Source organism: Grammomys surdaster, unplaced genomic scaffold (assembly GCF_004785775.1).
Source record: "Grammomys surdaster isolate TR1022 unplaced genomic scaffold, NIH_TR_1.0 218, whole genome shotgun sequence".
In the NCBI taxonomy this organism is placed as follows: Eukaryota; Metazoa; Chordata; class Mammalia; order Rodentia; family Muridae; genus Grammomys; species Grammomys surdaster.
Window position 1 is genome coordinate 4,405,422 of NW_021604663.1, and position 27,023 is coordinate 4,432,444.

General features: G+C 49.7%; 1 protein-coding gene across 1 annotated transcript in view; it reads right to left on the reverse strand.

Moving 5' to 3' along the window:
* Positions 1-25,315, reverse strand: part of Tmem181 (transmembrane protein 181) — a 41,296-nt gene extending 15,981 nt beyond the window's left edge. The window contains exons 1-5 of the mRNA XM_028772736.1: positions 25,201-25,315; positions 14,267-14,370; positions 5,796-5,851; positions 3,733-3,820; positions 2,084-2,205 (exon numbers count right to left, since the gene is read on the reverse strand). Coding sequence (XP_028628569.1) covers positions 2,084-2,205; positions 3,733-3,820; positions 5,796-5,851; positions 14,267-14,370; positions 25,201-25,208 — 378 coding nt within the window. The 5' untranslated portion in view covers positions 25,209-25,315. The remainder of the gene's footprint in view (positions 1-2,083; positions 2,206-3,732; positions 3,821-5,795; positions 5,852-14,266; positions 14,371-25,200) is intronic.
* Between the last annotated feature and the right edge of the window lie 1,708 nt (positions 25,316-27,023).

Genomic DNA, 27,023 nt, shown 5'->3' on the forward strand with positions numbered 1-27,023 from the left:
GGAGAGGGAGAGGGAGAGGGAGAGGGAGAGGGAGATGTAAAAACCATAGAGTGATGACTAACCACCTAACATACAAATCCCCGTTCCCTGTGCTAGGACCGTGTCCCTGCAGCGATAAGGGGACAACTAGAGGAGGGGTTCTCCCAAATCCTGACCCGTGTAAACTGATGCAGGCTGTGTGTGATGTAAGAACAGGAAGGACCACAGTTGCAGTGAGTATGTCCCAGGAGCACTGAGAGGCCCCAGCCTCCAGCAAGCCTACTCTTCTTGAAAGTCCCATGGGCTGAGAAAACGCTTCCGACCTGCAAGTCAGGGTGACCAGTCACGGCAGCCGTGGAACCAGTACTCACTGAGCAGCTGTGTGTCCCATTCTGGTGGCCAAGGGGATCTCACTCATTCCTGCCGGGGGCTGCAGAGGCCTTTGGGACTTCCACACATGCCATCCTCATTATTCAGCAGAACTGACTGTGTGCCTTCTGCACACAGGATGGTGAGGACACAGAGGGACCTTGATCCTGGTGACTTTCCCAGAACAGGCGGGAAGGGCTCAATTCCCCACAGATGAGAATATGTTCTAGAAATGGCCCAGACTGCTTCCTTAGGTGGGAGGAGGGATAGTGAGTTTGTGGGGGAGTGTGAGGGGGGGTCAGTTACCTCTCCAATGCCATCTTGTCTGTGATGGGCATGGCCGGGGTTGCTGAGGTGAGAGGGTCACCTCACCCATGCAACACCCTCGGGCCAGGGTTCTAAACCCTTTGGATCAACAGGAAGGAAACAAGAGACGAGGACTGGCCAGTGCATCGAGTCCTTCCCTGTTCAAATTTCTCCTTGTCAGGAGAAATCAACTGTATTTCTACTGCTAGTAACTCGGCAGACTACATGTGGTTAAAGCCACACACAGGCTTCTGGATAAAAGAGCACCAGAGGGCTTCTGGATAAAAAACCAGCTTAGATCCCGTTCCTTCCACTTAGCATCTGTGTCAACCTGGACAATGGCTGTGACCTCTTGGGGCCTCTGTTTCTTCTTTTACAAAATAGAATCTGATAGTAGCTCCTACCCTGCGGCCCTCCTGTGAGGATTTAATGAGTGGCACAGAGAAGGCCCTCAGCATGACACCTGGCAGCCCATGCTAGCATCCCTTGTTTAGCAAGTCCTCTCTTCAACATCCTGCCTGTTCTGACCCCCTCTCCAAGTGCTCCTGCTGCCAGGAACCTGTTGAGTGCCGATGTGGCTCCTGGCAGTTGCAAGGATGGGGGGTCTGAGTTGCTGGCTTCTGAAGAGAATACAGCATCAGTGGATAGAGGTGTGATAGTTCATTCGTATGCTGGATCCCGTGGTCACACGCTACATCCCAGAATGGATGCCTAAAAAAGTAGTCCCTGACTCCAAGAGGCCTGGGCACTCTGCCCCTCGTCCACAGACAGATCAGAGCTTTCAATATCCAGTACAACCACCTGAAGCCACGGACAGCAGAGGCTCATCTGAGACTTGGCCCTCCATATTGCCTATGGACAGCAGTCAGCAGGTGCCCCAGGGGCTCAGGGTTTGTGTCAGACTGAGTGTACACGCACATGTGCATGTGTGTATGCATGTCTGTGTGTATGTGACTACGTGAAATTAAGAGGCTTCTGTGCCAACCAACAGACGACTGGGGAAAAGAAATGCAGCTCATATTCAAAGTGGAGTTTTATGAACAACAAGGAAAATGGCATCATGGGGTGGATGCGACAGGAAAGCAAATCAGGCCAGACTAGGAAGGATAAACAGTGTCTGCTTTATATGCAGAACCTAGACTTACATTTACGTACCTGACTTCCCACGTGTGTGTCTGTATGTGTTGTATGTTGGCCATGAGACTAGAATGGGGTCATGACATGGACGTACCTGTAAGGGAGGGACACAGAGGAGCCGAGACAAACGACAGGGGTGGGAAGTGGAGGGGATGGGTGCCAGGTGAGTGAGGGGGTGGTGGGAAGGGGGATGAGTGTGAGGCAAGCGTGTGTGCAGACTGCGTGTGGACAAGCACGTCTGTGACAGCACCTGTGGCTAACGACCGACTGTGGAGACGTCAAACACACTCACCCCTGTGCACGTGAGAGTCCTCGTCCGGTTGTGAACCTTGTTGTGAATGTACTTTGTGGTTCCATCTGGAGACACACCATCGACTTTCACAGTCATGGAGAAGCTGGTTTGGATAGATGTTTCTAGGAGACAGAGAAATCTGTTATCTGAGACCACATTGGACAACGCCCACAGCAGAGCCTCCTGCTGACAGGAACATACAGAGAGCCCAGGAAGCATCACCCGCCCTCCATGCTGGAAAGCCTTCACTACCTCCCACCATTGCTGAGGGGTCTGTGATATGTCAAACCTGCATTTATGACCCACCGTGTCACTTCACATATGGGTGCATGGCTATGAAATTACCCCTTTCATTTTCCACACAGATTCTTCAGTTTATACCAAGATATAAACAAGTCTCTATTTCTGACTAAAATTTTGTCTAATTATATTCTTATTATAAAAAAGAGAACAGGGCTGTTGAAATGGCTCAGTGGATAAAGAGGCCTGCTGCTAAACCTGGCTAACCACCTCAGTTCTGCACCAAAGATTTAACATGGTAGGAGAGGATCAAGTCCCTCCAGCTGACCTTTGACCTCCACACACATACAAACACACATATACACACACCTTCTCAAATAAATACATGTGGTAGATTTTTAGAGAGAGAGAGGTGGGGACAGGGTAGGAACATTTTGGAGAGACGGTGGAGTGTTTCAGAGGCTTGCTGCTTGGGACTGGAGTTCTGATCCTAGCACCCACATACAAGTGTCCCACACATGCCTGGAACCCCAGCACCATGGAGAGAGGAGACAGGAAGATCTCTGGGCCTTTCTGGCTTACAGAAAATGTGAGCCCCAGGTTCAGGGAGAGATCATGTCTCAAAAGAACAGACAGAGGGTGACAGAAGACCCAGATGCCCTCTTCTGGCCTCTGTGCCAGCATCAGGTGTGCACCCCCTCACACACATACATGCAAATATTTAAAAGCAACAACAATCACACAAAGGTGGCTTCACAGAACAATTACAATCCCACTCCAATAACCATAATTAACTTTTTTGTGTCCATCCTTTTTCTAGACCATTGTCTAAGTATACATATCCTGATGTAAAATTTATTTTTGCTTTTTCTCACTTTTTTTTTTTTTTTTTTTTTTTTTTACTATGGTCAGGGGATGGTATTCTTTCTTAGAGTACCTCAGCTGATCAGAAACCATCCTCAGTTCTCACTTGAAGGAAATACAGCTTATGCCACAGAAGGTGCAGAGGCTGGTCTGTCAGCAATGGTGCCCCAGGGCTGGACTGCTCAGCAATTCCCCTCCCCCACTGCTGACTGACTAGACCATGCACCTGCAGTGGTAGCCCTGGCTTCTACCCCATAATACTCCCTCTCCCCATGTCAAACTGTCCACACATTACCAAGTATCCCTAGGGATCAAAAGCATGCCTTGGGGTGTCAGGACATGATTCCTTCTCAGCTGTCCAGACCCTACGGACACACACCCTGGCTCACCCTGGGAAGGGCAGAGGAGCTTCCCGTCTTTCCTGATGTAAGTCACGGCCATCTTTCTACACGTACCTGTCAGCATGTGCCCAGAGAATGTAAAGTCTTTTCCACCTCTTCAGAATGGAGTTTATACTAAAAACAACAACAAGCCACCCCAAATACCTTCTGAGGGTTCCAGCTCCACAACGCACGTCAGCCATAGCTGCTGGTTATATGTGGACAGTGGGTTTGAACGGAAAACTGACTTTAGCTGAAGCAGAAGAAAAAAAACCAAAGTAATCACATGATCTGTTCACAGAATCCCTGGATACCTTATCTTAAAATATAAAACAAACATTTTGCACACAGTTCAGCTCATGAGCGCTGACAGAGCTGGGTAGCTTTCTTTTGTAGAACACAGGAACTAGCTTCCTACCGAGGCCTGGCTGCACTGGCTTCGTGCAGTGATACAAGACAGCAGGGAACTGTCCATGTTCACAGTATCCTGCATCTCTGTAACCATCTCTGTAGTACTGTGATCGGCTGTGGACATTGCGTCTCTGTGGTGCGGTGACTGGGGGCGGCCATCGGTGCTTCATGTTTGTCATTTCCAGCATTAGACAAGTTTCAACCTGCCTGCAGAGGAAACTGAGATGGCTGGCTGTGTGACAATGTCATCTACAGTGGTCATCTACAGTGTCTGTCTCCTGTAAACACAACAGTGGTGTCCCATGGCAAAGGCTGTGGAGGAGGCTGGTGAGGGTGTCTGCCTACACTTCCACAACCTGCATCATTTGAAGGCTTCACCTGCAGAGGTGAATGTCTTGTTTCCAGGCTGTCAGGGTCTCTGCCAAACTTTCTGAGACCACACTTGTCTGAAAGCCATTGGGAGTGTAAACTACCAGAGGGGAGTGTTGTCTTTCTGAAGCAAATTGTTTTCCTAGAAGCTCTGAGTTTCATAGGATGGCTGTTAGTCTCACTGTCAGAGAGAGACCCTGAGAGGCAGGGACTATAAGACCCACAACTGTCAAGAAACCTCATGGTAGTGCCTCTTCAAACCAGACCCCCTGCCTCAGAGCTCAACACAACAAGGAATCAGAGAGGCCTGGAAGGCTGGCTGCCCAGAGGCAGATCTAGGGTGGCAGTGGCAGCTAACCATATATAGTTTTACTTTGCCCTTTCAAAAATTGTAAGGGAGCCAGGCATTGTGACAAATGTTAACACTCAGAAGGCAGAGGCATATGTAATTTTGTGAGTTCAAAGCCAGTCTGATCTACATATCAAGTTCCAGGCTAACCAAGGCTACAAAGTGGGACCTCAAAACAACGCAGAAATTGTAAGACGAGACCCTAACAGGTAGGCTGGCAGGAGACAGAAGGAAGGACAAATGATGACACTGAAACCACACTGAGCATTCGCTGTGAAGACACAGGAGCATATTCAGCTACAGACTGGTTATGAACGACACCGAGAGACCCTGTTGCTCACTTCTCCGATTGGAAGGACTTGTTTCTGACAACGGTGGTGATAATTCAAGGCACATTTAAATAGGGGCCAGCACACTTTCATTTAAGCTGACCTCATGCAGAGAACCCCACCAACAAAGAAGGTGCGGCTATTGGAACCAACAGGGAACAAGTCCTAACGTGGACAAACAGAGCAAAGAGCCATAAGTGCTCCCCACGAAAGCGTGGGCACCTGAGTTTCCCACCCCCCACCTGGCATCCATCAGGTAGACGGCACACAGTTGTCATCCCAGCACTGAGGAGGTAGAGACAGGAGGATTCCTGGGCTCACTGGCCAGCCAGCCTAGCTGGCAAGGCTAAGTCCCTGTGAAGAAACACTTAGCTCAAAAAAAAACAAAAGAAAACAAAAAAAAACAAAACCCACAAAACCAGCTGATGGTTTCTGAGGACCAAACCCTGAGGTGAGCCTCTGGCCTCCACACACATGCACACGCGTACATAAACACAAATGAAGCTTTTTAAAGGAAAGGGTCAGATGCCCAAGTCGTCACTGTTTAAACAGTGAGCGCAGCAGGGTATCCAACAAGAGCCGTCTCCTTCACCACCACCACCCAAGTCACTGAGGACCCTAGACCAGGGAATTTCAGCTGACAGGCCCCTGACTGTGAAACAAGAACTGTTGTTGGCTGAGCAGGCCGAGCAGTCTAGCCTCAGGACCCTCCCCTGAGGGCCAAAGTACGTAATGAACACCATCTGCTCCTTACAGCTCAGGCCTCTTACCTTTTTGCTATTATTCTGTGAACAGTTAGCAGGTGAGGTCTGGATCACCCTGGGTCCTAGAACAACAGAGAGAAGGGGATAGAGGGGTTAAAGCGGATAACTTACTGATTCTGCAATCAAATTAAATGCAGCAAAGACTTACACATTAGACAGAATGATCTCTCGTATCTGGTCCCATTTTTAAAAAGAGATTTTAAGTAACCAGGTAAAATACCCAAACACAGTACACTCTCTGCTGTGCCACACAACTTCCATACGCATTAAGGCATTAAGGCAGAAGGACCAGCATGCAATGGTGGGATCTCCATAGACTCCGCCTACTGCTCTTTCTAGTGTACACGGCCCCAATGGAACGTTACTAAGAAATAAAGACTAGTCAATGAACCCATCCAATTAACCGGGTCTTCTAGAAACACTAAGCAGGGGTGAAAGAAAGATAAGCCTTTTTTGAAATAAATGTTTCATTAAGTTCTTTCTCCCCCAATTTTACTGCGATTAAAATACATAGAGAGCCTACTATTTTAAGCACATTTGACAGTGCAATCAGTCCAGCAGGATTCAGTAATCTGTGCTGTACAGGCACAGCCTCCATCTTGTAGCCCTTCTTGTAAAACTCTGTCTGCCTTATTAAGCTCCCTGCCTCCCTCTGCCCGGCAGCCATCTCTGTGTACCTCAGCTAAGTGGGATCACACAGTATTCATCTGTTTGTGACTGGTTTAATTTAGTACAATGTTCTCATGACTCATGCAGTAATGTGTCTAAATTGCCTAATTTTTTCTTTTTTTTACCTTTTTGTATGTATGTGTGCCACAGCGTGTGTACACAGAGAGATCAGAGAACAACCCAAGGCAGTTGGTGCCCTCCTTTGGAGTTGGGGCTCAGCAGCAAGCAGGCCACTGGCTTTACCCACTGAGCCATTGTTCTATAATAGTTTCCTGCAGGGAAACTCTTTAAACCAATGGCTCTCAACCTGGCTGTGGGTTATGAATGACAGGATTGTATATCAGATATTTACAGTAGCAAAAATACAGTTATGAAGTAGCAAGGAAAATAATTTTATGGTTGAGGATTACCACAACATGAACTGTGTATTAAAGGGAAGCAGTGTTAGGAAGGTTGAAAGTCACTGCTTTGAACAGAAGGTAAGCAGCTGGAAATAGCTTCAAGAAGTCCCTGAAACTGACCAGATTCACTAGGTCCCTCTCTGACAGATAAGGCAGAAGAGCTGAGAGCTCTCCTCAAAGGAAGAAAGGCTGAGCTGTAGTGGGGGGGGTGGAGGAGGAGGGAGGGAGGGAGGGGGGGGGGGAGAGGGAGAGAGAGAGAGAGAGAGAGAGAGAGAGAGAGAGAGAGAGAGAGAGAGAGAGAGAGAGAGAGGTTAGAGAGGAGAGAAGCTGCAAAGATTCTGACACCAGGCCAACTGCCTGGAAGAAGCAGAAACCAGCTAAGCAGCCTAGAAGAGATTTAGACCAGAATTGCCTGGAAAGGACACTCTTCAACCTGTTGAACTACCTGCAGGCTGTGCAGTGTGCTCCAAGTTTCTTAGCTATAAGCTGTCACCCATGCTGGGGTGGGCCTTGGTGACGGAGCTGTTTTTGAGCTGTTTCTGTCCCCATAAGCCCTCACCCACACTCCTGTAATGAGCCCCAGTTGGGTCTGTCTTTGGATCTCTATCTGGGGTGAGGAGATGGATGTGCTGCCTCTCCCCAGACAAAGTTCTGTTAGACAACAGTCCGGCTGTAGCACATGTCACACGGTCCTTGTCCATCATCTGTCAATGGATGAGTAAACGGGTTCACCATCGTAACTACGGTAACGTTCCTCTGAACACAGGCTACAGATGCCTCGTCAGAATCCTGTCTTTGTTTGGAAACCACAAGGAGAATATGAATGTTAACCATATGACGCTATTTGCACGGAATGTTTGTTTTACCCTTTCTTTTCAACCTGTCTGTTGTCTCTGTTTAGAAAATAAGGCATCTATAGACAACATACCCTCTGTGTTGTGATATTTATGTAGTGTGCACGTGCACACACGTGTGTTAGAGTGTGTGTGGTGTACATACACAGGGAGGTGCACACCTATGGACACATGTGTGCAGGGGCCAGAGAGAAGACCATTGGGTGTCTTCCTCTCTCACCTCTGGTGTTGCCCCTCTGAGGCAGTGTCTCTCCCTGAGCCTGGAACTCACATTTTCCAGGTAGGATGGAAGCCAGCGAGCCTCCAGTGACTGTCCATCTCCATGTCTTCCCACCAGTAGTGCTGGGGTTGCAGACAGGTGCTGGGATCTGAACTCAGGTCCTCATGGTTTCTCAACAAGTGCCCTTAACCTTTGAGCCTTCTCCCTGGCTCCTCATGTAGTGTTTTCAATCTAGTCTAGCTATCTCTGCCTTCTAGTTGGAGGATCAATCACCTTACTGATTACTGATTAGTTCCGGCTCATTCCAGCCCCTCTATGCTTGTTTCCTGTGCGTTTGTTTCCCATCAGCCTCATAGCTTTTTTTGTTCCTCAGTTGACACCCAAAGTCATATTCTGACTGGAGTTTCTAACAGCTTACTATGACAATATATAAAAACTGTCTCATCTTTCATGTTACAATTGTGACACAATCTTTGTGAACATACACAGACAGACACACAGACAGACAGACAGACACGCAGCTTGCACATCACAGGGGAGGCGCTGAGAATCAAACCCATGGCCTTGAACGTGCTAGGTAGTCAAGTACTCTCCCACTTATTTGTCATTTTATATCCAAACCTATAAAACAATGGTAACAAAGTTAAGTCTCTTACGTAGGAACCAAAGTGTGGACTTGCATACTTACAGTAACAGCAGCTTCACATTCTGCATTGTAAACATGCAAGCCTCTCAGCAATGAGAAAGAGAGTGGGCTTTGACACTCACGTCAGAATGACGTGAGCTTTGTGAGCGTCGCCATCGCTGGACTAGCTGTGTTTGAACCCATGGTTCCCCCCCTTGGCCCCTTGGCTTTTGCTTCCGGGGAGCATCTTCCTTTCACCCCTAGTCTTTCACCTAGAGACTGGGTCTCACTACGTAGCCGTGACTGACCTCAGACATCCAGGTTCTAGGAATACAGTAGGCGTGAGCCAGCACACTCAACCTCCCTCTCCCTCCTGAAGAACAGTTTTGCAGCCAGGATTCCTGGTTAAGAACTCTCTGAGCATTTTCAATGCATCGGTCTGTCTTCTGCCTGGTACGACTGAGCTGAGACAGGTGCTAGCAACCTCACCGAGGACTGACTGTCTGTACTGAGTCCCTCTTTCTTGGTCTGGCCGGGATTCTGTCTGATGTAGGCTGTAGTGTCTTGGTCTGAGACTATGAACTTAGACCACAGCAGCTCATTAAACTTCCTGTGTGCATATATTCACCTTTCATCTGAATTGGGAACTATTCTCCCTGCCTCCCCGTCTTCTCCTGAGACTCACACCTCGGGTATCGTTTACTTGATGGTGACCAAAAGGCCCTGGAGGCTGTTTAGTATCTCCCCTAATTTTCCTTCTGCTCCTCAGACTCAAACATGCTGGTCAGCCTATCTTCAGGTCCGGAGATACTTCCCTTGGCATGTTCCAATCTGACTGACCCTTCCAGCGGACTTTTCAACTAAGGTACTTTTTAGCTCCAGAATTTCCTTTTCATTTCTCTTCCCCACCTGGCATCCCCTAACGCTCCTGGGCTCTTCCCACATCTTCCTCTTATTCTCTAAGACAGCTCTGTCTAGCAGATCTGCCACACGGCTTCAGGGACAGAGTGTGATGTTTTCTTTTGTTTGTTCCTCTTTCTGTGAGCTATGCTTCATTGTTTCTCAGTTGGCTTTGTCTTTAAAGATGATGCTGTGGCACCCTGGAAGTCAGGGGCTCCCTCTCCGCAGAGGTTTGGTTTTTGCCTGGCTGGTTGCTGCTATTGTAGATGTCTATGCTGAAAAGCAGCTGACAGGTTTAACTCGAGACTTTCTTGGGTTTTGTTCTCCTGTCTGTGCATTCCTCTGGTGACTGCCTAACTTCCCCTGATTGTTCTGTTCTTCTGAATCTCCAAATGTTCAATGATTGGTCCCAAGAGGAAGAGAGGAGATGGTCTAGTTCTTTAAACTGCCTGGTGGCCTCTGCTAGATGAGGTAGGGTGACAACCGTGGCACTCTGAGTGTATCGACAATGGCCACCTTGCCTTGCCGCGCGCCTCTGTGCTCAGAAGCAGCAACCAGAGGAGCAGAGCTCAGGCCCCAGTTAGGGAAGACAGGGCCCTTTTGTTCACCTTGGCTCCTACAAACTACTATATGCAGGCCGATTCAGAACACGAGCCACAGATGCCTGCATTAGAACGAACCAGCATGAGTATGAGGGTCTACCACTGCACTCAGGGCTAAACAAGCTAAAATCAGCCACAATTTAATGTCTAGCTGCCCACCCCAGGAAGTTATAAATCCTCGACAAACTCCAGGATCCCAAAATAACCCATCCATCCAATTTTCTGCTGCTGTGACTGGTCTAGGTGTGGAAGGACATTCCTTCTACCATAGCATCTTCCCAGAGTCCTTAGCTTCTGATTCTTACTGTTCTTGTACTGGTCCTTCAGGGCTTCTGGCCTTAAATGATTTTAAAAGTAATTTACAGCTGGATTTGTCTAACACATATTATTCTCACCAGGTATGATGGCACATGCCTTTGATCTCAGCACTCAGGAAGCAGAGGCAGGTGGATCTCTGTAACTTTAATCTTTTCCAAACCCTACTCTTAATGATGGGTCTTGAATGCTTTAACCTCCCTTCTAGCCCACTACCTACCAGAGGTAGTGGAAAAGAAAGGATACAGGGGAAGGTGGGCCTGTTTAGAAAGATTCTTTGGAGCAATCCCATCTGCACTGTCAGGAAATCAGCAGCTCAGTTCACAGGTCAGCAGTGGCAGCCCGATCCTCTCACAAACACATCACGGACACAGCAGCAGCCCAGTTTGGTAGTGTTAGGATAGCAGCAGTGGTGGCACGACCTAGCAGAACAGCCAGACCTCAGCCGAATCAGCGTAAGTTAGGATAAGGGATTCGAACCAGCAGAAAGGCCAGGAGAAGCTCTCAGCTGTGCCCGCCTCAACAAAGTGAAGATCATGGAAGACGAGAGCCCATCAAGCGTTGCACAGCTAGCTCTATAAGCAAGCCAAGCTCAGCTGCCATCACTGTCCTGTTTATACGTCCTTCAAACATCACGTGTCCTCCACTGGTCTTGCCTCAGCACGTGCATGCGTCTGTCCCAGCAGACATCACTCTGCCAATCAGCCCAAGTCCGGAAACAGAAAGCAGCAACAGCACACCACCAGAAGTATTTTGTGTTTCTCTCTATGGAGTCCGACAAAAGGAGCTCAAGACGCAATGTAAGGCGGACCAATGCATGCGTGTTGTTAGGGAAGAGTCCTTCATCATGTGTCCTTTCATGTGCTTGCTTTAGCAGAACATCCTTTCACCTGTGTCTGCTTTAGTGAAACCTTTCTTCACGAGTCTGCCTTAGTCTTTCATCTGTGTCCACTTCAGAGAAACACTCCTTCACGTGTTTGCCCCAGCAAAACACCATCCAACGCAACTGACTTTCCACAGAACCCTCAAGTTTCCACTTCAGATCTCTACAAAGTAGCCAGCTTGGTCTACACAGCAAGTTTTAGGCTAGCCTGGTCTACACAGTGAGACTCTCTTTTTAAAGTAAATTAAAAAAAAATATTCTCAGTTTATGATGCCAATTTTCTAGGCTGCCTCCATGGCTTCCCTAGCCTGCCGCCAACAAGTCTCCATCCAACTCAGGCTGTGCTGGGGTAGTGTGCGTGCACTGACTGGCACAACTTCCTGACTCAGAGGCACCTGCAAATCCTGCAAGGACGTCTCCATCTAGGAAGAGGGCCACTGCACAGCAAGGTGCTTTCTGAGCCGACTCCCTCAACTAGTGCATTCTGACTCTGGCTTTTCAGAGAGACTTAAGATCCAGCTCCAGAAGAACCTGGGCTCTGAGCTAACTAGTCGCTCTGGGCCTCAGTTTCCACCTCTACAGGATAAGGTAGTAACATAACACATAAAGTAATTAAGACGAGTGTGCTAACAACAGTTAATTTCATGTGTTAATCTCAGTGGGGCACAGGGTATGGATGGCAAGGTGTTTGGTTGAACATGGCTCTCACAAGTCTCTGAGGGCCTACTGGATAAGGCTCTCACGGTTCAGTCAGTCAACTGAATAAGGCAGACCGCGCTACTCAGAGGAGGTGGGCAAAGATCTGAGCAGACAGTTAAGGAGAACTGGTCTCCCATCTTCATAGGAGCCTGTCTCCTACCATGAGACTCGACTGGGCTCACACATCAACCCCTTGGGTCTCAGACCCCTGGACCCTGACTGATACACTGGCTCTCCTGGCTCCCATCTGCTGACTAGAGACCTGCAGATATCTTAATCTCCTGAATCGTGTGAGCCAGTTCCTTTACCTTATATAAATACAAGAATAATATTATATATGATTATATAATATATACTGTATTTTATACTACATATCTAGCAATATATTATATCTAGTATATATTATTATATCTAGTAATAATATCAATAATTACATTGTAATTCACTTACATTTTAATATAAGTATCATTGTTTGTAATGGCTATAATTACATTACGTATTATAATTGTATACAGTAACGAGATATAATTATAATAATATAGTGGGTGCACATGTATGCATATACATGTGTGTGTGTGTACATGCATATGCACATACGTATTCCCTACTGTTTCTCTTTCTCTAGAAGACGCACAGTAATCTGTGCGTGAGAGAAAGTGATGAAAGCCCTGTGACTCCCGTACTGGCCTTGGGGTATCAACCTCCACCTTCATCTCAGAGTAAAGGCTGGGTAGAGTTGGGGTGTTTGAGACACAGTGGCTTGAGGGAACAAAATCTGGCTTATGTCCCACTGAGTCTGCACACAATACTGATGCCTCCCTACCATGTGAAAGGGCAGGTTAAGATGCAGGCGAGACAACGGGTGAGCCTTGGTAACAGTTATGACGGCTATAACTGCTATGACTTAATCCTTTAGTGACTTAACAGCAAGGAGGAGGAGTTGTCTATAGTGGCTATGGTGACAACTATGTCCTTTTCATTACCACAAGGCAAGAAGCATCTTAATCCCCCACCACTGATTTCTGAGACACAAATACCCCTGGGATATAACTAAGCCTTAATGCAATTCACACTCAAGTGTTACATGCACCTGTGTGCCTGTGCACCTGTGCATCTGTGTACCCATTACTCAGAGCAGCTAACGCAAACCACCCTCAATGAACAAGCTGTCTTACTTAAAAAGAAAGGAAAAGAAATGGAGAACACTCTCTCGCCAAAGCTGGCTCCTGCAGCCCACGGTGGGGACAGGACACAAAGCCCCAGCCCCTGAAACCTTGGGAAATCCATTTAGCTTCTGTGGCTCTGTTTTATGGCTGTAAAAAAGAAAGTTGGGGGACTGGGGAAACAGCCCAGTGGGCCAAGAGCTTGAGTTTCAAGTATGAAGACTAAACCTGACATCCCCACACCCAAGTAAATGGTGGGCAGGAAGAGACCTGCCTGTAATGCCAGGGCTCAGAAGGCAGAGACAGCGTCCCCAGAGCAAGCTGGCTGGCTGGACTAGCTGAATCGGTGAGCTCTGGGTTCAAGTGAGAGGTCCTGCCTTAATATATATAAGGTGGAGAAGAACAGGGGAAGATATGTGACACCAACATCTGGACACACAGATACAGACACTAACATCTGGACACATACATAGATACAGACACAGAATCAACATCTGGACACACAGATATAGACAGATATCTGACATCAACATCTGGACATCTGGACATACACACACAAAAACAACAACAACAAACCAGGTTAGCCTTCCCAGAGGATGTCAGAGCTACAAATTTTTGGGCAGTTTCTAATGCCCAGTGCTCTTCACACAGTCCTGGAACTTGGAGTGTCACCAGTCCAACCTCTCTGCACCCCCAGTCCCATTCACCTAGACCTTCACATGGCCTGTATCCCCTTTAGACTGTGGGTTCTAGATTCCCCAGGACAAAAGAGACTCTAGAAATGTTTCAGTGGGCTACAAAGCAAGCTCAAAGCCAGGTTGGCTTATTTAGAAAGAAGGAAAAGGAGGAGGAGAAACAGGAGATAATAATAAATTAATTTATTATTATTACTATTATTTTTAGGCAAATAAAAGGCAGGAAGCAGAAGCTGATCTAGGGCTCTGGCTGCTGTGAACAGCATGCTTACATTACCCAGCTTGCCTGCTACGCCCACCAAGAAGACAAGTCACTGGGTGTGACCACCCTCTGCCCTGGGGGCTCAGAGAGAAGGCACAAGCTGAAGTCTGGCTGGGAGTCAGGCGGCACAGCTGGGCTGGCTGCACCGAACCTAAGCGCTGTAAGAGGAAAAAAGATTGACAGACTTACCCTCGATGCCAACGAAGACGGTCAGTCCAAAACAGATGAAGAAGACGACAAACACGAGGACAAAGTGACGCTTGGAGAGTGTGTAGAGCCGCATGGGTGCCAGCCTGTGGAGTAGAAGCCGGGAGTGAGGACAGTCAGGTCCCTGCCTGCGCCAGCACCACCACACCAGCTGCGTGAGGTTGGCATCTCCCCAGCACAGTGCTGGCCTCTGAAGCACACCAGCTCCCAAACCAGCTGACCACTCCTTACTGAACAGTCAGTCCTACTGACCTTGGTCACCGCTGGAATGGACCATTCCTGTATGTCAGAGCCTCCTGCAGGACACACTTACCCCATGTGGCGGTAGAACAAATCCTGTCATTCCCAAGCCAAGGAGAAATGTCACCACACTATAGAAGGGACATGACCTTTTACATAGCCTATTTGTAGCTGTCAGAGGAGAGCCACAGCTCAGACCAACAAGGAGTCTTGACTCCCCCCATCAGAGAGCTATCATTGCCCAGCCTGAGAATACCAAGGACCAGAGGTGCCAGCCATCTCCATTTGGCCTCCCAAGCTCAGGGTCCCTCATAGCTTGAGATCCAGCTGAAGACCTCCAGCCTGGTGAAGAGTGGCCCAGCCTTCCCAGGATCGTGCTTCTGACTCCCTCCATCAGGGGCCTACGAGCTTCTGTCATCCACAGGAATACAGAGGCTGTTCACAGGACTGATCCCAGTATACACCTACACATTCCCTCAGAACAGAACATGGGGGATGGGGACACTGGAGAGATGGCTCAGCAGCTGCAGTCATGTACCGCTCTGTCTAGCGAAGGTCCTGAGGTCAGTCCCCAGCACCCACATCAGGTGGCTCACAATAACAGTCTGTGACTCTAGCTCCAGGAGATCTGATGCCCTCTTGGCCTCAGTGGGCAAAATGAGACATATCCCCAGCCCCTACTCCCCAAACACATACATGCACACACACAATTTAAAAATGAAAATACACCTCTAAAACAAAAATTTCCCCCTCAGCATTCCATGTAGCGTACTAGAGAGGCAAGCCAAGAAGCCTACAAACCCCAGCATTGCAAACCGCTGCAATCTGCAGACATAACACTGTGCCCTGCAGATTGCAGAGTAGCCAAGGTCTGAGCTGTGTTCGCACTCTAGTAGCTTCACTAATAAAAAAGCGGTGCTGATAGGTAGTGGCCAACCCCACTAGAGTCCTGAAGAGGTGGCTGACCCTCTAGGGAGGAGCTAGGGGCTCACTTTCTGGCTGTGCCTGTGGGCCTCGTACTTGATTTGGAAGCTGAAAGCAACAGGAAATCTGAATCAACCCAGATAGAGGCGTGGCCTGGAAACCCAGAGAAAGGTTGACTTGTGTTCATGGTACACACCCTTCCCTTCCACGTGTGCCTGAAACTCCTGGACGGCGGGCAGGAAGTCAACCTTGGGGCTGGGCGGTGCAGCACAAAGGTGAGGGTTGGGAGTCACTGCCACTCCTACGTGGCAGTGCTAACTATGCAAGGCCTGTGCAACCACCCAGTGAGTACTCGGGCTGGCTGGCTTTCTGACCGCTGTCCACGTGTTTGGTGAGAGACCAAGTGGAGCCTCCAAGGCTTCCCTGAGACTGCGTTCCCTAAGGGGACCCATAAACCATTCTGTTGGCATGAGAGAGAAGCTGGTAAAGTAAGAATGGGCTGCCAGCTCAAATTTGGGCCCCGAGGGCCTAGGGCTATCGGCTGGAACTGGCCTCTGGGAAGGGGCCAGATTTCTTTGTAAAGCACAGTTCTCTCCAAAGGGCCTAAGAGAGTTTATTCTGAGCTAAAGGTGAGTGACCATGGACCAGGTACTCAGATTCATGATGCTTTGATGATGATATGTTCCATCATGGGAGTGGCTACACCAACTTTCATCAGTCAATACATTTACCAAGTATATCAGTGGGGACACTAGGCAGGCAGGTCACAGCACTACAGGGAATCCCTGCTGTCCTCTTCAGATGCCAAGATGATATTCTTAGCTTTGGGATCGGTGGAACCTAGCGGTCTGTCTCTTAGTTAGGGTCACGACTGTTGTGACAAACATGGCCAAAGCAGCTCGGGCAGGAAAAGGTTCATATTGTGGAAAGTGGCTTACACTTCCACATCACTGTTCCTCATCAAAGGCACCTAGGACAGGAACTCAAACGGGGCAGAATCCTGGAGGCAGGAGCTGATGCAGAGGCCATGGAGGGGTGCTGCTTACTGGCTTGCTCCCCATGGCCCAGTCAGCCTGCTTTCTTATAGAACCCAGGAGCACCAGCACCACTCTCGATGGGCTGGGCCCTCCCCCAATCACTGATTAAAAGAATGCCCCATGATGGAATCTTATGGAGGTGTTTTCTCAGTTGAGGTTCCTTTCTCTGATGACTCTAGGCCATGTCAGGTTGATATACAACTAGCCGGCACAGTCTGTTACGACATCGAAAAGGTTTCACCTGATGGTTAAAAGGAAGTCGGAATGGACACACAGGTAGGTGATAAATGGCCAACTGGAAAATTGGAGCTCTGAGGGAAATTCTGGTCTCAATCGGCTGTGTTCCAACTTCCTCAACCGCTTTACAGAATCCTCAGCACGGATGTGGCTTTCCCAGGGCCTTGCTGTTCACACTTTGGGTACAGATAGGGAAGCTGGGATCTGGGGCTGATGGGCCTGCCCAGCTTGTCACAGCTATGCTCTCTGGCAGCACCTGTGGCTTCCCTGGAGGAGGAGGCCCTAGGAAATAGGATCCAGTTAACACCCGTGTGGAAAAGCCCTGTGGAACTGAGTCCTGGCAGCAGAGCAAGTGTCCCTCTTGTCCCGTCTCCCAGGTGTCTATTTCTTTATACTGTGTGTTTGAACATACTTTTGTTTTAACACTGCAAAGAAGGGAGGGTTTCTAGGCAACTGCATGAGACATTTCCATGTAGAAATCAAAATTTACACAACGCTAAATGAACTGGGTGGTGGAAAGAGCGCAAACAGAGTTACCTGACAGTATCGCACCCATGCTAACGGTGCCAATTGAGATAAATGTGCCAGGTCACAGCAGACACTGGGACCAGGGGGGCTGGAGAGGGGCGTCCAGAAACTGTGGCACCTTTGCCACTCTCCTATGGACTACGACTGCTCTGAATTCAGAGTGACCTGGTCCTGTTGTCAGATAGCAAGCAACATGGAAAGCTCCTCAGGCAAAAGCTAAACGCAGAGACTTGGAGGCAGAGAAAAGCAAAGGAAGGTTAGATTTTTAAACCTGGAATTAAAAGTGCATCATTTGGCCAGGTAAGTCTTTAACCCCAGCACTCTGGAGGCAGAAACAGAGAAGATCTCTGTAGGTTTGAGGCCAGCCTGATATACATAGCAAATATGAGGATAGCCAGGGCTACATAGAGAGATCCCATCTCAACAAACAAAGGTGTCATTGACACGCTAAACTCAGTCACTCAGCAGATGGGAAAGTGCTTGATGACACAGGTCAAATGTAAATAACACGTGTCCCTTCCCCCACCCCCTCGCCTCAGGACAAGAGCCACTTGGCTCCTCAAAAAGCTAACTAAAACTCCGGCATTTTGGGGCAGGGGAAGTGGCTCAGTTGGCAGAGTGCTGGCCACGGAAGTATGAGAAACCATGTTCAATACCCAGCACTGACACAAAGTAGCCGGATGCAACACTACATACCTGTAAGCCTAGCACAGAGGAGGTAGAAACACAACTCTGAACTTGCTGGCTTGCGTACACATATGCTAGGTGTTCCACCTAGGCGTCGGGTGCGTGGCCTAGTGCCTAAAGTGCTTGTTACACAAGTGTGAGGGCCTGAGTTCAAAGCCCCAGTGCCCATTAAAGGCTGAGCGTGGTAGTGGCTGCTTAACCTGGCATTGGAGGGCACAGACAGACAGACAGACAGATCCTTGGCACTCAGCAAGCTCTGGGTTCAATGAAAGAATGTCTCAATTAAACAAACAATAAAGTGAGAGAGAAGACAGAAAACACCCGATGTCCACCTTGACCCTCCACACCTGTACACACATACATTTTTTTAATTAAAAAAAAAAAAATGCTTCCACTTAAACCCAAGCAGAAAATCCCCTGATTAAGCAATCAAGTCACCCAAATCAGTGGAAGGAAGACACAAGAGAACAAACTAACCCCTGAGCTTGAGAGACTCAACCTCAGGGAGCCACCTGTGCTGCCGCTCAGTTGGGCGCTGGGCTAGACAGGATGGTCACTCACAAAACATGTTCCATCCGTCCCTGCCAGGGCTCTCCCAGCTCCCAGTCTGAAGGGTCTGACAGCTGAGCATCCTCATCCTATCCTTGAGAAACTCTGAGTCTAAAACTTACTTATGATCAAGCAAGAGATGCCTTGGTCCCAAAGCCGAGAGAAATGAGCTGTCCTTTTCAGAACAGCCATTCCGGCCACCAGAGACCAGCCCGGTGGCTGCATCCGAAACACCCGTCTCACCTGCTGAAATGTCAAGCTGGTCTGGACCAGGCAAATCTTGGTGGCATGGAAAGTCTGTTGTCTTTCAGGGTCAGAACAACCAAAGATCACTTCTGTAGCTGCTACACACTGTGAGGTAAAAATCGGAGACCCGTGCAGCTCTGCCCACACCCACCTCTACTTTGTGGCTACCGTGACCTTGAAATCCCCCTCCCTGGATTCAAGATGCCACAAGCCACAAGTCCTCCACACATTAGCTGTCTCCCTTTTCTACTGACCCTCCGTACCTTCAGGAACCACCCAAGGCTCCCTGCCCATGCCTACCCAACTCTGAAGAAGTGTCTCCCCAGGCATTTCTACTCAGGAGCCCTACGTTACACCTCATGGTCAGGAGGCTGAGAGCCAAACTCACTGAGAGAGACATAATAAAAAACCTGTCTTCACTGGCTGCTTCCTGCCTCTACCACTTATGTACTTCTCATTATGTTTATTGATTTGCAGGGGGCAGGGTGTGCACGTGTGTGCACGTGTGTGCACATGCCGTAACGCACACGTAGAGCTCCGAGACCACTTGCTATAGTCAGTCCTCTTCTTCTACTATGTAGGACCTGGGCCTTGAACTCAGGGAAAAGTGAGTCCTAACTCCCAAGCCCTCTCTGTCTCCAGACTCCAGGCAAGCCTGTACACGTGTACACGTACACACACACACACACACACACACACACACACACACACGATCTGAACTTCTCTTCTCCCTGGCCAGCGCAAATCCTACCCCACACCCACTGTCACCTCCTCATGACACACTGTGGCAGAACCCCATCTCTCATGGCTGCCCACACTGTAATCTCTATAATAGGGGACTTAGGGCCTGAACACAAAATATCACCCGGCCTGCACAGACACCAGCCTCAGCACATGGTATGCATTCACACACAACTCAGCTACTGCAGTGGTTTGAGTGAGATGTCCCCACAGACTCGGGCATTTGAGTACTCGGTTCCCAGTTGGTGGCACTGTTTGGGCAGGTTAGGAGGTGTGGTCTTGCTGGAGGAAGGATGTCACTGGAGGTAGGGGTGCTGTGCCACTGTTGTCTCTGCTTCCTACTTGTGGTTTAAGACATACGCTCTCACCGTTCCTCCTACCTGTCTGCTGCCATGTTCCCCTGCCCCGATGGTGAGCACCTTTTCTTGCCTGGGTTGTTGCAACAGGAAAGCAATTGACACACAGACTCATCGGCCATTACTTATGACTACAGCCTGTGGTTCACTTAGGCCAGAGGTGAGATGCTAGGAGTTGGAAGGGATCCGTCTCTCCAGGGCGGAGGACTTCTGTGACCTCCTAGCCAGCTCTCTGCTGTCCTTCACAGCATGTAGTTTCCCTCTCTCTGTCTGTCAACCTCTCCTGATTTGCAATCTCAGGAACATGCCCTACAATCTCGACTAAGCTGGGGCTGGCACACCCTTGGAAGATCGTCCAAATGCATGAAACAGGCCATTCCTATGGACACTCTAGGCTCCATTGACAGCCACAGACACATCTTCCAGAGAATACAACATGACTTCATTGGAAAGCCTACTCCCCAGTCCCAACTGCAGCCGTAATCAAAAACTGTCCAAGCGTACAGCCATGGCCGCTGCACAAGGCACATGGGCAAATCATGCTACAGGGCTCTCTGTGACAAGGTGTCTACTGGGGACACACCTGGTTCTTGCTGCTCCTTGTTTGTCTCCGTTCATACCTCAGCTTGTCTGAAGCCTAAGCTATGAGGTAAGGAAGAATTTCCTCATCCATCTCCAGCTCGCCCTATGGAACTGTCCACTTGACTGATCCACTCGGGGACCCAATAAGAGACTTCAATGTGACTCGTCCAACCCAAATCTCCTGGTCCTCCCCATTATCTGCTCCGCCAACAACCTTCTTCACTTGAGGCCCTAGCTAGTCGCCTTCTAGTTGCTTAAGCCCGAATCGTAGATGCGGCAAGCAGTCTGGTGTGGAGGTGGACAGACAGAGCCGTCTAAAGTCACTGGAGTCTGGCCTTGCTGGGTTGAGTCTGGCCATAAGCCACTGACTTTCGAGGAACTGAGATAACGTCCCCACTGCAGGCGAAGTCACTTTCCACAAGACAGTCTATTAAACCCTATGAGTATGCCTGTCCTCCCCCAACTCAAAACACTAAGGCGCCCAGGTATGAGAGGCCCTCCCTATCTGCCTGCATCTTTCATGTTTTCAACATCTGACGGTTACCAGGCGTCCTGCCAGCAGGCATTGACCTTCCCACTGCCACTGGCTGATCGACTAGAGCCAGCCCCAGGTACCTCTCCTGTCTTGAGTGAGTCACCCCAACCACTTCGAGAGGAAGTGCAGGTTAAGGGTTTTGCTGGATGTGACCAACTATTCATTCTCCCCTCCAGCCTCTCCAGCCCAGAGCTGCCTGCTGCTCATAGTATGTGTCTTATACATGGCAAATGTCCGATCACTTCAGGGTACCAAAGTTCTACCTTCTCTGTCAGGCCTATCTTTTTCTTCCTCTGGATTCTACTACATTCTCTGCTCTGTTAAACAGTCAACCCAGGTCCCTTCTTAGTAGCATCTGTAGCTGGCTTTGTCTTCTAAGGCAGGCAAAGCAGTTCCGTGCCACTTTGGTCCAAAGGCTATCTGACCAACATCCACCACAGTCCTCATTGGCCTGTGTGTGCTCAGCAGGTAGCATCCTGGCTTGGCCAGCTGGAAAGTCCAGTCTCCAGTAGTCTGGCTGAGTGCCTCTGAGTCCCTGCCACCACCACTGTGCTCACTAAGCACTTCTCTCCCACAGAGGCTCCTCACAGTCCATAAAACAGTATGGCCGAGGAGACAAGGGTTAATGACTGCCCGGACCTGTAAGTAAACGACAAGGCGGACTTAGCCAAGTGGAGACTGTGAGAGAGCATCTCAGGGTGCCCCTGCCAACCATCGCTACCTTTACAGTAACCCCAACAACAGCCCAAACTGTCACCTGCAAGGGAGCACAAATATCACCTGGCCCGCACTGACACCAGGCTTGGAACAGAGTAGGTATTCACAACTCAGCTACTGCAGTGGTTTGAGTGAGATGTCCCCCACAGACTCGGGCATTTGAGTACTCGGTTCCGGTTGGCACCACTGTTTGAGCAGGTTAGGAGGTGTGGTCTTGCTGGAGGAAGGATGTCACTGGGGGAGGGTGGGTGCTTTGAGGTGTCAAAGCCACGTGCCATTGTGAGTGGTCTCTCTGCTCTGTACTTACAGCTTAACACACGAGCTCTCGGTCTCTTTGTTGTCCGTGTGTGAAGTCTGCATGCGCACGCTCACTCCCAAGACCTATCACCGGGTCCCTAGAACCGACCGGCGTATAAACCCAGGCATAGCATGCCATACACCTGTAACCCCAGCTTTGAGAAGGCAAAGACAGGTAAGGTTTTGGAGCTCTCTGGCAGCCATAGCCAGATCTGTGAGCTGCAGATTCAGTGAGAGACAGAAAGCAAGGTCCCGGAGGAAGACACCTCCGGAAAGAGACTTGTGGCATTCCACAGTATGACAGGTTTACTGCTCACTCAAACTATATCCAGGTCCCCCACTTCAGTGGAAAAAGGATTTTAAATCTACCGTCCCATTTCACATCCCAGTTAAGAGTCAATTTTTTCACAATTGGCATAAGAACAATCTCTTCTTTGGTTCAGGGTACTGGCTTTGAGCCCAGAAGCCTGGGTCCCCACTTTCTACAAATGCAAGTGACATTTTCTCTTCCCTCCACAGGACAGGGATATGCTGAGTCCTTAGAAGGCTGCTGTTACAGGTTGTGATTCTATCTACAGAACAGATAGAGAATGCAGTGAGAAAGCAGCTGAAGCCCGGTCAGATCATGTCAGTTATCACTTGCACAGTCTTTGCTTGGAAGGGGGACATTCTTTTATTATAATTTATAGTTCTCCCCCTTATGCTGTAGCCAGTCTGTACAACTCGCTGGCCTTAAACTCAGAGAGACCCACCTGCCTCTGCATGTTCCACCACACCCAATAATTTGTTTCATTTTTCAAGCAGGGTTTTAATTTGTTGCTCAGGCTAGACTCACTGGGTTCACTAGATCCTCTTGCCTTAGCCATCCCAGATAAGACCAGAATTCCAGGCATGCTCCACCATGCCCAGCTTTTCTCCTCATTTTTGAGAAAAACAAAACAGAAAAGAACAAAATTTAGATTTTAGCACCATATCTCTGAAGATCCACGGTGCAAAAAGCCGCTGCTCCACTGGCCCCAACCCCTGAAAGGGAAAAGCTGGCATTTTCTGTGTATGTGCTTGACACCAGACTAGCTACCCCGGGGAGCTAGCCTGGGGCACAGGTATTATCAGGCCATTTAGTATAAGGGGGGGATGGGGAGGGTTTCAGGTCAACAGGAGGTATGGGTAGGATCTGAACCTACAATGTATACCCATCATGTGAAAGGCCAGGTTTGGGAAGGGGGCCCACCATCCCCTTCATGCTCACTACAGTCACCTTTAGATGACCGACATTTGACAGGAAACCTCTGGAGGGCAGGTGGAGGCAGGACCTGAAGGTTGGAATTTCAACCAGCTAAGCTGAATAAACTCCAAACCATTGGGCAGTCTTCGAATAAAGCACTGCATGGCCATTCAAGGCCTAACAACCGTGCCATGTTAACAGAGGAAGACCTAGGCTCAGTGAGGAAGCCAGAGATCAAGTGTGTTCTTCCTGAGCCATAAGCCCAGTGGCTCATACCCAGATGCATGCTGGTTAGGTCATCAAACACCCTCCCAAGCCAAACAAGAGGAGGAAGCAGGTCAGACATGGGTCAGGCCACCTTCATGTGACCAGTGTGCCAGGTTGTACCGTCCCAGAATCCAGAGTGAATTGGAGTTGAATCCTGAAGGGATAAAACCTTATCACCTAGTACCCTTGTCTGAGCACACAGCGGTCAAATGTGTGGGCTCCAGAGTCTGGCCATGGAAACTATCACCTCAGTGAGATTTGAGTTATCCAGACACTCACTGACCTCTTTGAAGCTTGGAGCAGTAGAGAAACCCCTTTATAGGAGGTTATCAGCCCAGAAGACTATAGGTGTAAAGGAACACAGTAGGGGCCACAGACACATCTCAGTAGTTAGGTGCATTCATTACTCTTCCAGAGGACCCCAGTTCAATTCCCAGCACCCACTCACGAAGTTCACAACCACCTGTAACTCTAGCTCTGGGGAACCCACACCCTCTTATAGCCCTTCTGGGGCACCAGCACATACACATGGCATATTCTTACACATAAAATAAAAAGGAGATACAACAATCTCTACCACACAGTTAACATTTAAGAAGTTTTCTTTAATTTTGACATCATTTTGATTCACAAGAAAATTACCCTAAGAGATACACACTACTCTTACCTAACTCTTGCCTAACAGAGCCCAAGGCCTGCTTCCCCAGACAGCAAATACCCAGAGCTGCCACACTGTAGGTGACAAATCCTTATGAAGCTGTAGTCTGCTGTCTCTCCCAGTAACCTTTCCCTATTAATGGCTTTCTCTGGTCTAGTTATTTATCCTGTAACTCAGACTCCTGGGTTGCCAGATCTGGTCTAGGCCTAACTCCCTTATATCCTCTCTGAGGATGGGACTTTAGACTGGCAGGCAGATCTAGGCCTGTGAGTACACCCTGAAGAAGCATGCTGCTGCTATTTTGCTACAGAACCCTAACTCCATTCCCGAGAAGTGAGGACCACCTGTAAGCTGTGCCGTGCGGCCTAACTCACCTCCAGCCGGCTTCTAATCCACCTGAGTCGGGTATTCCATCACCGGCTGAAGTAGCTACAGGCAAACTTCTAACCATGTACGAGGACAAGAGACTTTCCACCGTGGACTCTTGCATTGAGAAAACGCTTTCCAAGTTACCCTGCTGCCTTCAGAACGCCCGAATGAGCCTTGGAATTGCACCCGGTTGCCCGAGGCCACCTATCAACCTCTAAGCTGGCCACCTCAACTCCAGGCACTCCCTCACCGCTACCTCTGTGCACACCCCGGCGACAGCTGCTGCGTCAACAGCAGCTTTAGAGATGGCGTCCCTGGGGTTTGAGTTTGCCTCGTTAATACCTCGGCACTTTACAGAAACCATTCGTGTCCCAAGTCAGCAGATTGTAAAACTCGTATAAAACTCAGCACCCGAGAGATCTAACAAGGCTGTGCCAGCTCCAGCGTGCCCACGTCACCAAACGCCACCAAGAAGCGCGTCGGGGGCAGCTGGGGACTCCGATCGCAGCTGGTGGGGGGAGATGGTCCAGCTCCAGCTAGCGGATGCGAGAGCCCGGGCCCCCCACCGCCTCCGGACGCGGGGCAGCCAGGGACCAGCCCTCTCCGTGGGTCCCCGCAGAAACCCTCGCGCGCCCGGAGCTCCGCGGCGCGCATGAGCAGGGGACCCCCCCCCAACTTCGGGCCCCGGGAAGCCATGCCCAAGCCACGCCCCGCCACTTACGGTTCCATCTCGTAGCCCCGGGTCCCCGGCCCCCGCCGGTGCGTCCCGAGCTCTCCCGGAGCCCCGCAGCCGTCTCCAGAGCCACCAGCGAGGCAGAGCAGCCGGCCACGGAAAACGCATCAGAGCGCGACTGCGCGGTCACGTGCGCGGAAGCGGCGGACCGGCGGGGCGGGGCAGCCTCCCGCAGCGCTCGCGCCGGACACCTGTCACGTGGGTAGGCGTCCCGGCTAACCCAGATGCGACACCACCGACCACCGAAGGTCACGGACCCCATAGGCCTTCCGTCCAAGTCCCCAGACACTTACCATGGCTGCTTCCTCTTTTCTTCCCCTCCGAAGGTGAGGGAAATAGGCAAGGCATTGTTAGCATATCTCGAAAAGTTTACTACTGTGTTAAGGCGTTAGCATGTGCCATGCCGTTGGCACATGTCTCTGGCAACCATTAAAACTAATGCCTGCGGGTTTCTGATACGTGCAACCCAGAAGCAGAGGGAGCATGCCCAGTACAGGCTCTCACCCCTGCTCCCCCCGACCCCCTGCAGGGCTCAGTACTAGAGAGGGCCCTTCACCTTTGCGGCCTTCGGTGGTGCAGGAGTTGTACGCATCAATCCCAGTCTACCGCAGTGAAACGGACTTATTCCCAATATTCTACCACCTTCCCTTACACTGTTTATGGGCCTCCTCTTTCCAAGATTTGACAGCTAGCATGGAATACAGTGTGCACATGAGAATTAACCAAACGATTCAGGGGGGCTTACTGATTGACTACCAGTAACCAGCCTGCATACTTTCTAAAACTTGGGAGAATTGAGGAGGCCTTTGTATGGAATCAGAGACAAGAAGGCAGGGACCAGTGAGAGGTCACACCTTCTGACCAGGGTGACCGGTGGCTCTGCTTGGCCTAAGACTTTCCATAGAATAAGCACTGAAAATCCCACATCCTGGAGACACCCCCTCAGGCCCCACCCCCCAGACAGGCAAGGCAGGGCATCAGATCACATTCTGACCCCCCCCGGTTTTTATTATTGTCGGTTGCTTCTGTGAGTTAACCAGGCAAACCTGCCTTAACATTTAAAAACATATCTTTATTTATCTTGGTTCCCTTAAGGACAGAAGCAGAGATGGCAGTCTCATGTTAATTTCATCAAGAATAGGGAAGCTGGAGAGAGGACACAGGCAGAGAGGCAGAAGATTACACTGGGAGGTGCTGAGGCAGCTGGAAGCCACTTCACATAGCCAATTGAGTGGGCTACAGGCTAGTGCCAGAGAAACTGCCAGAAACAGAGTCCAGAAGCAGTCTCTCGGCTCCATCCTGTTGCCCATGGGTTAAAGTCTAGCCTGCATGCCCGATGAGTACTCTTCACAGGCAAACAACCAGGGACCAGTGCCTGCAGGTACTGGGCAGCCCATGAGTGACAAATGAGCTCCCCACCAGTCAGCACTAAGGGCAAGAGTCTATGGTGGCAGAGGCTGGAACCATGTGAGTTTTCACCAGGGTAAGGGAAGCAGAGTGAGGTAAGGACCAAGGTGGAAAGTTGAAAGGGGACAGCACGAGTCTGGGCGGGGTCAGATGGGGGAACTGATGATCAACAGGAGGCTGCACTAAGAAGCGGAGGTTGTTATGGAGATTTTAAATGAGACATCTGGGAATGACTAGTAGTCCTTTGGGGCTTTCTTGAGGCTCCAGCAGAAGGTGGTGACCTTGTCTCCATGGTAACCTCAGTGAGTGTCCTACAGAACAGGCAACCTGAGCATGTGAAGGGACAGGATTGGGGGTGAAGAAACAGGAGCCAAAGAACAAATTATCGCAGGACAGTGGGTCAC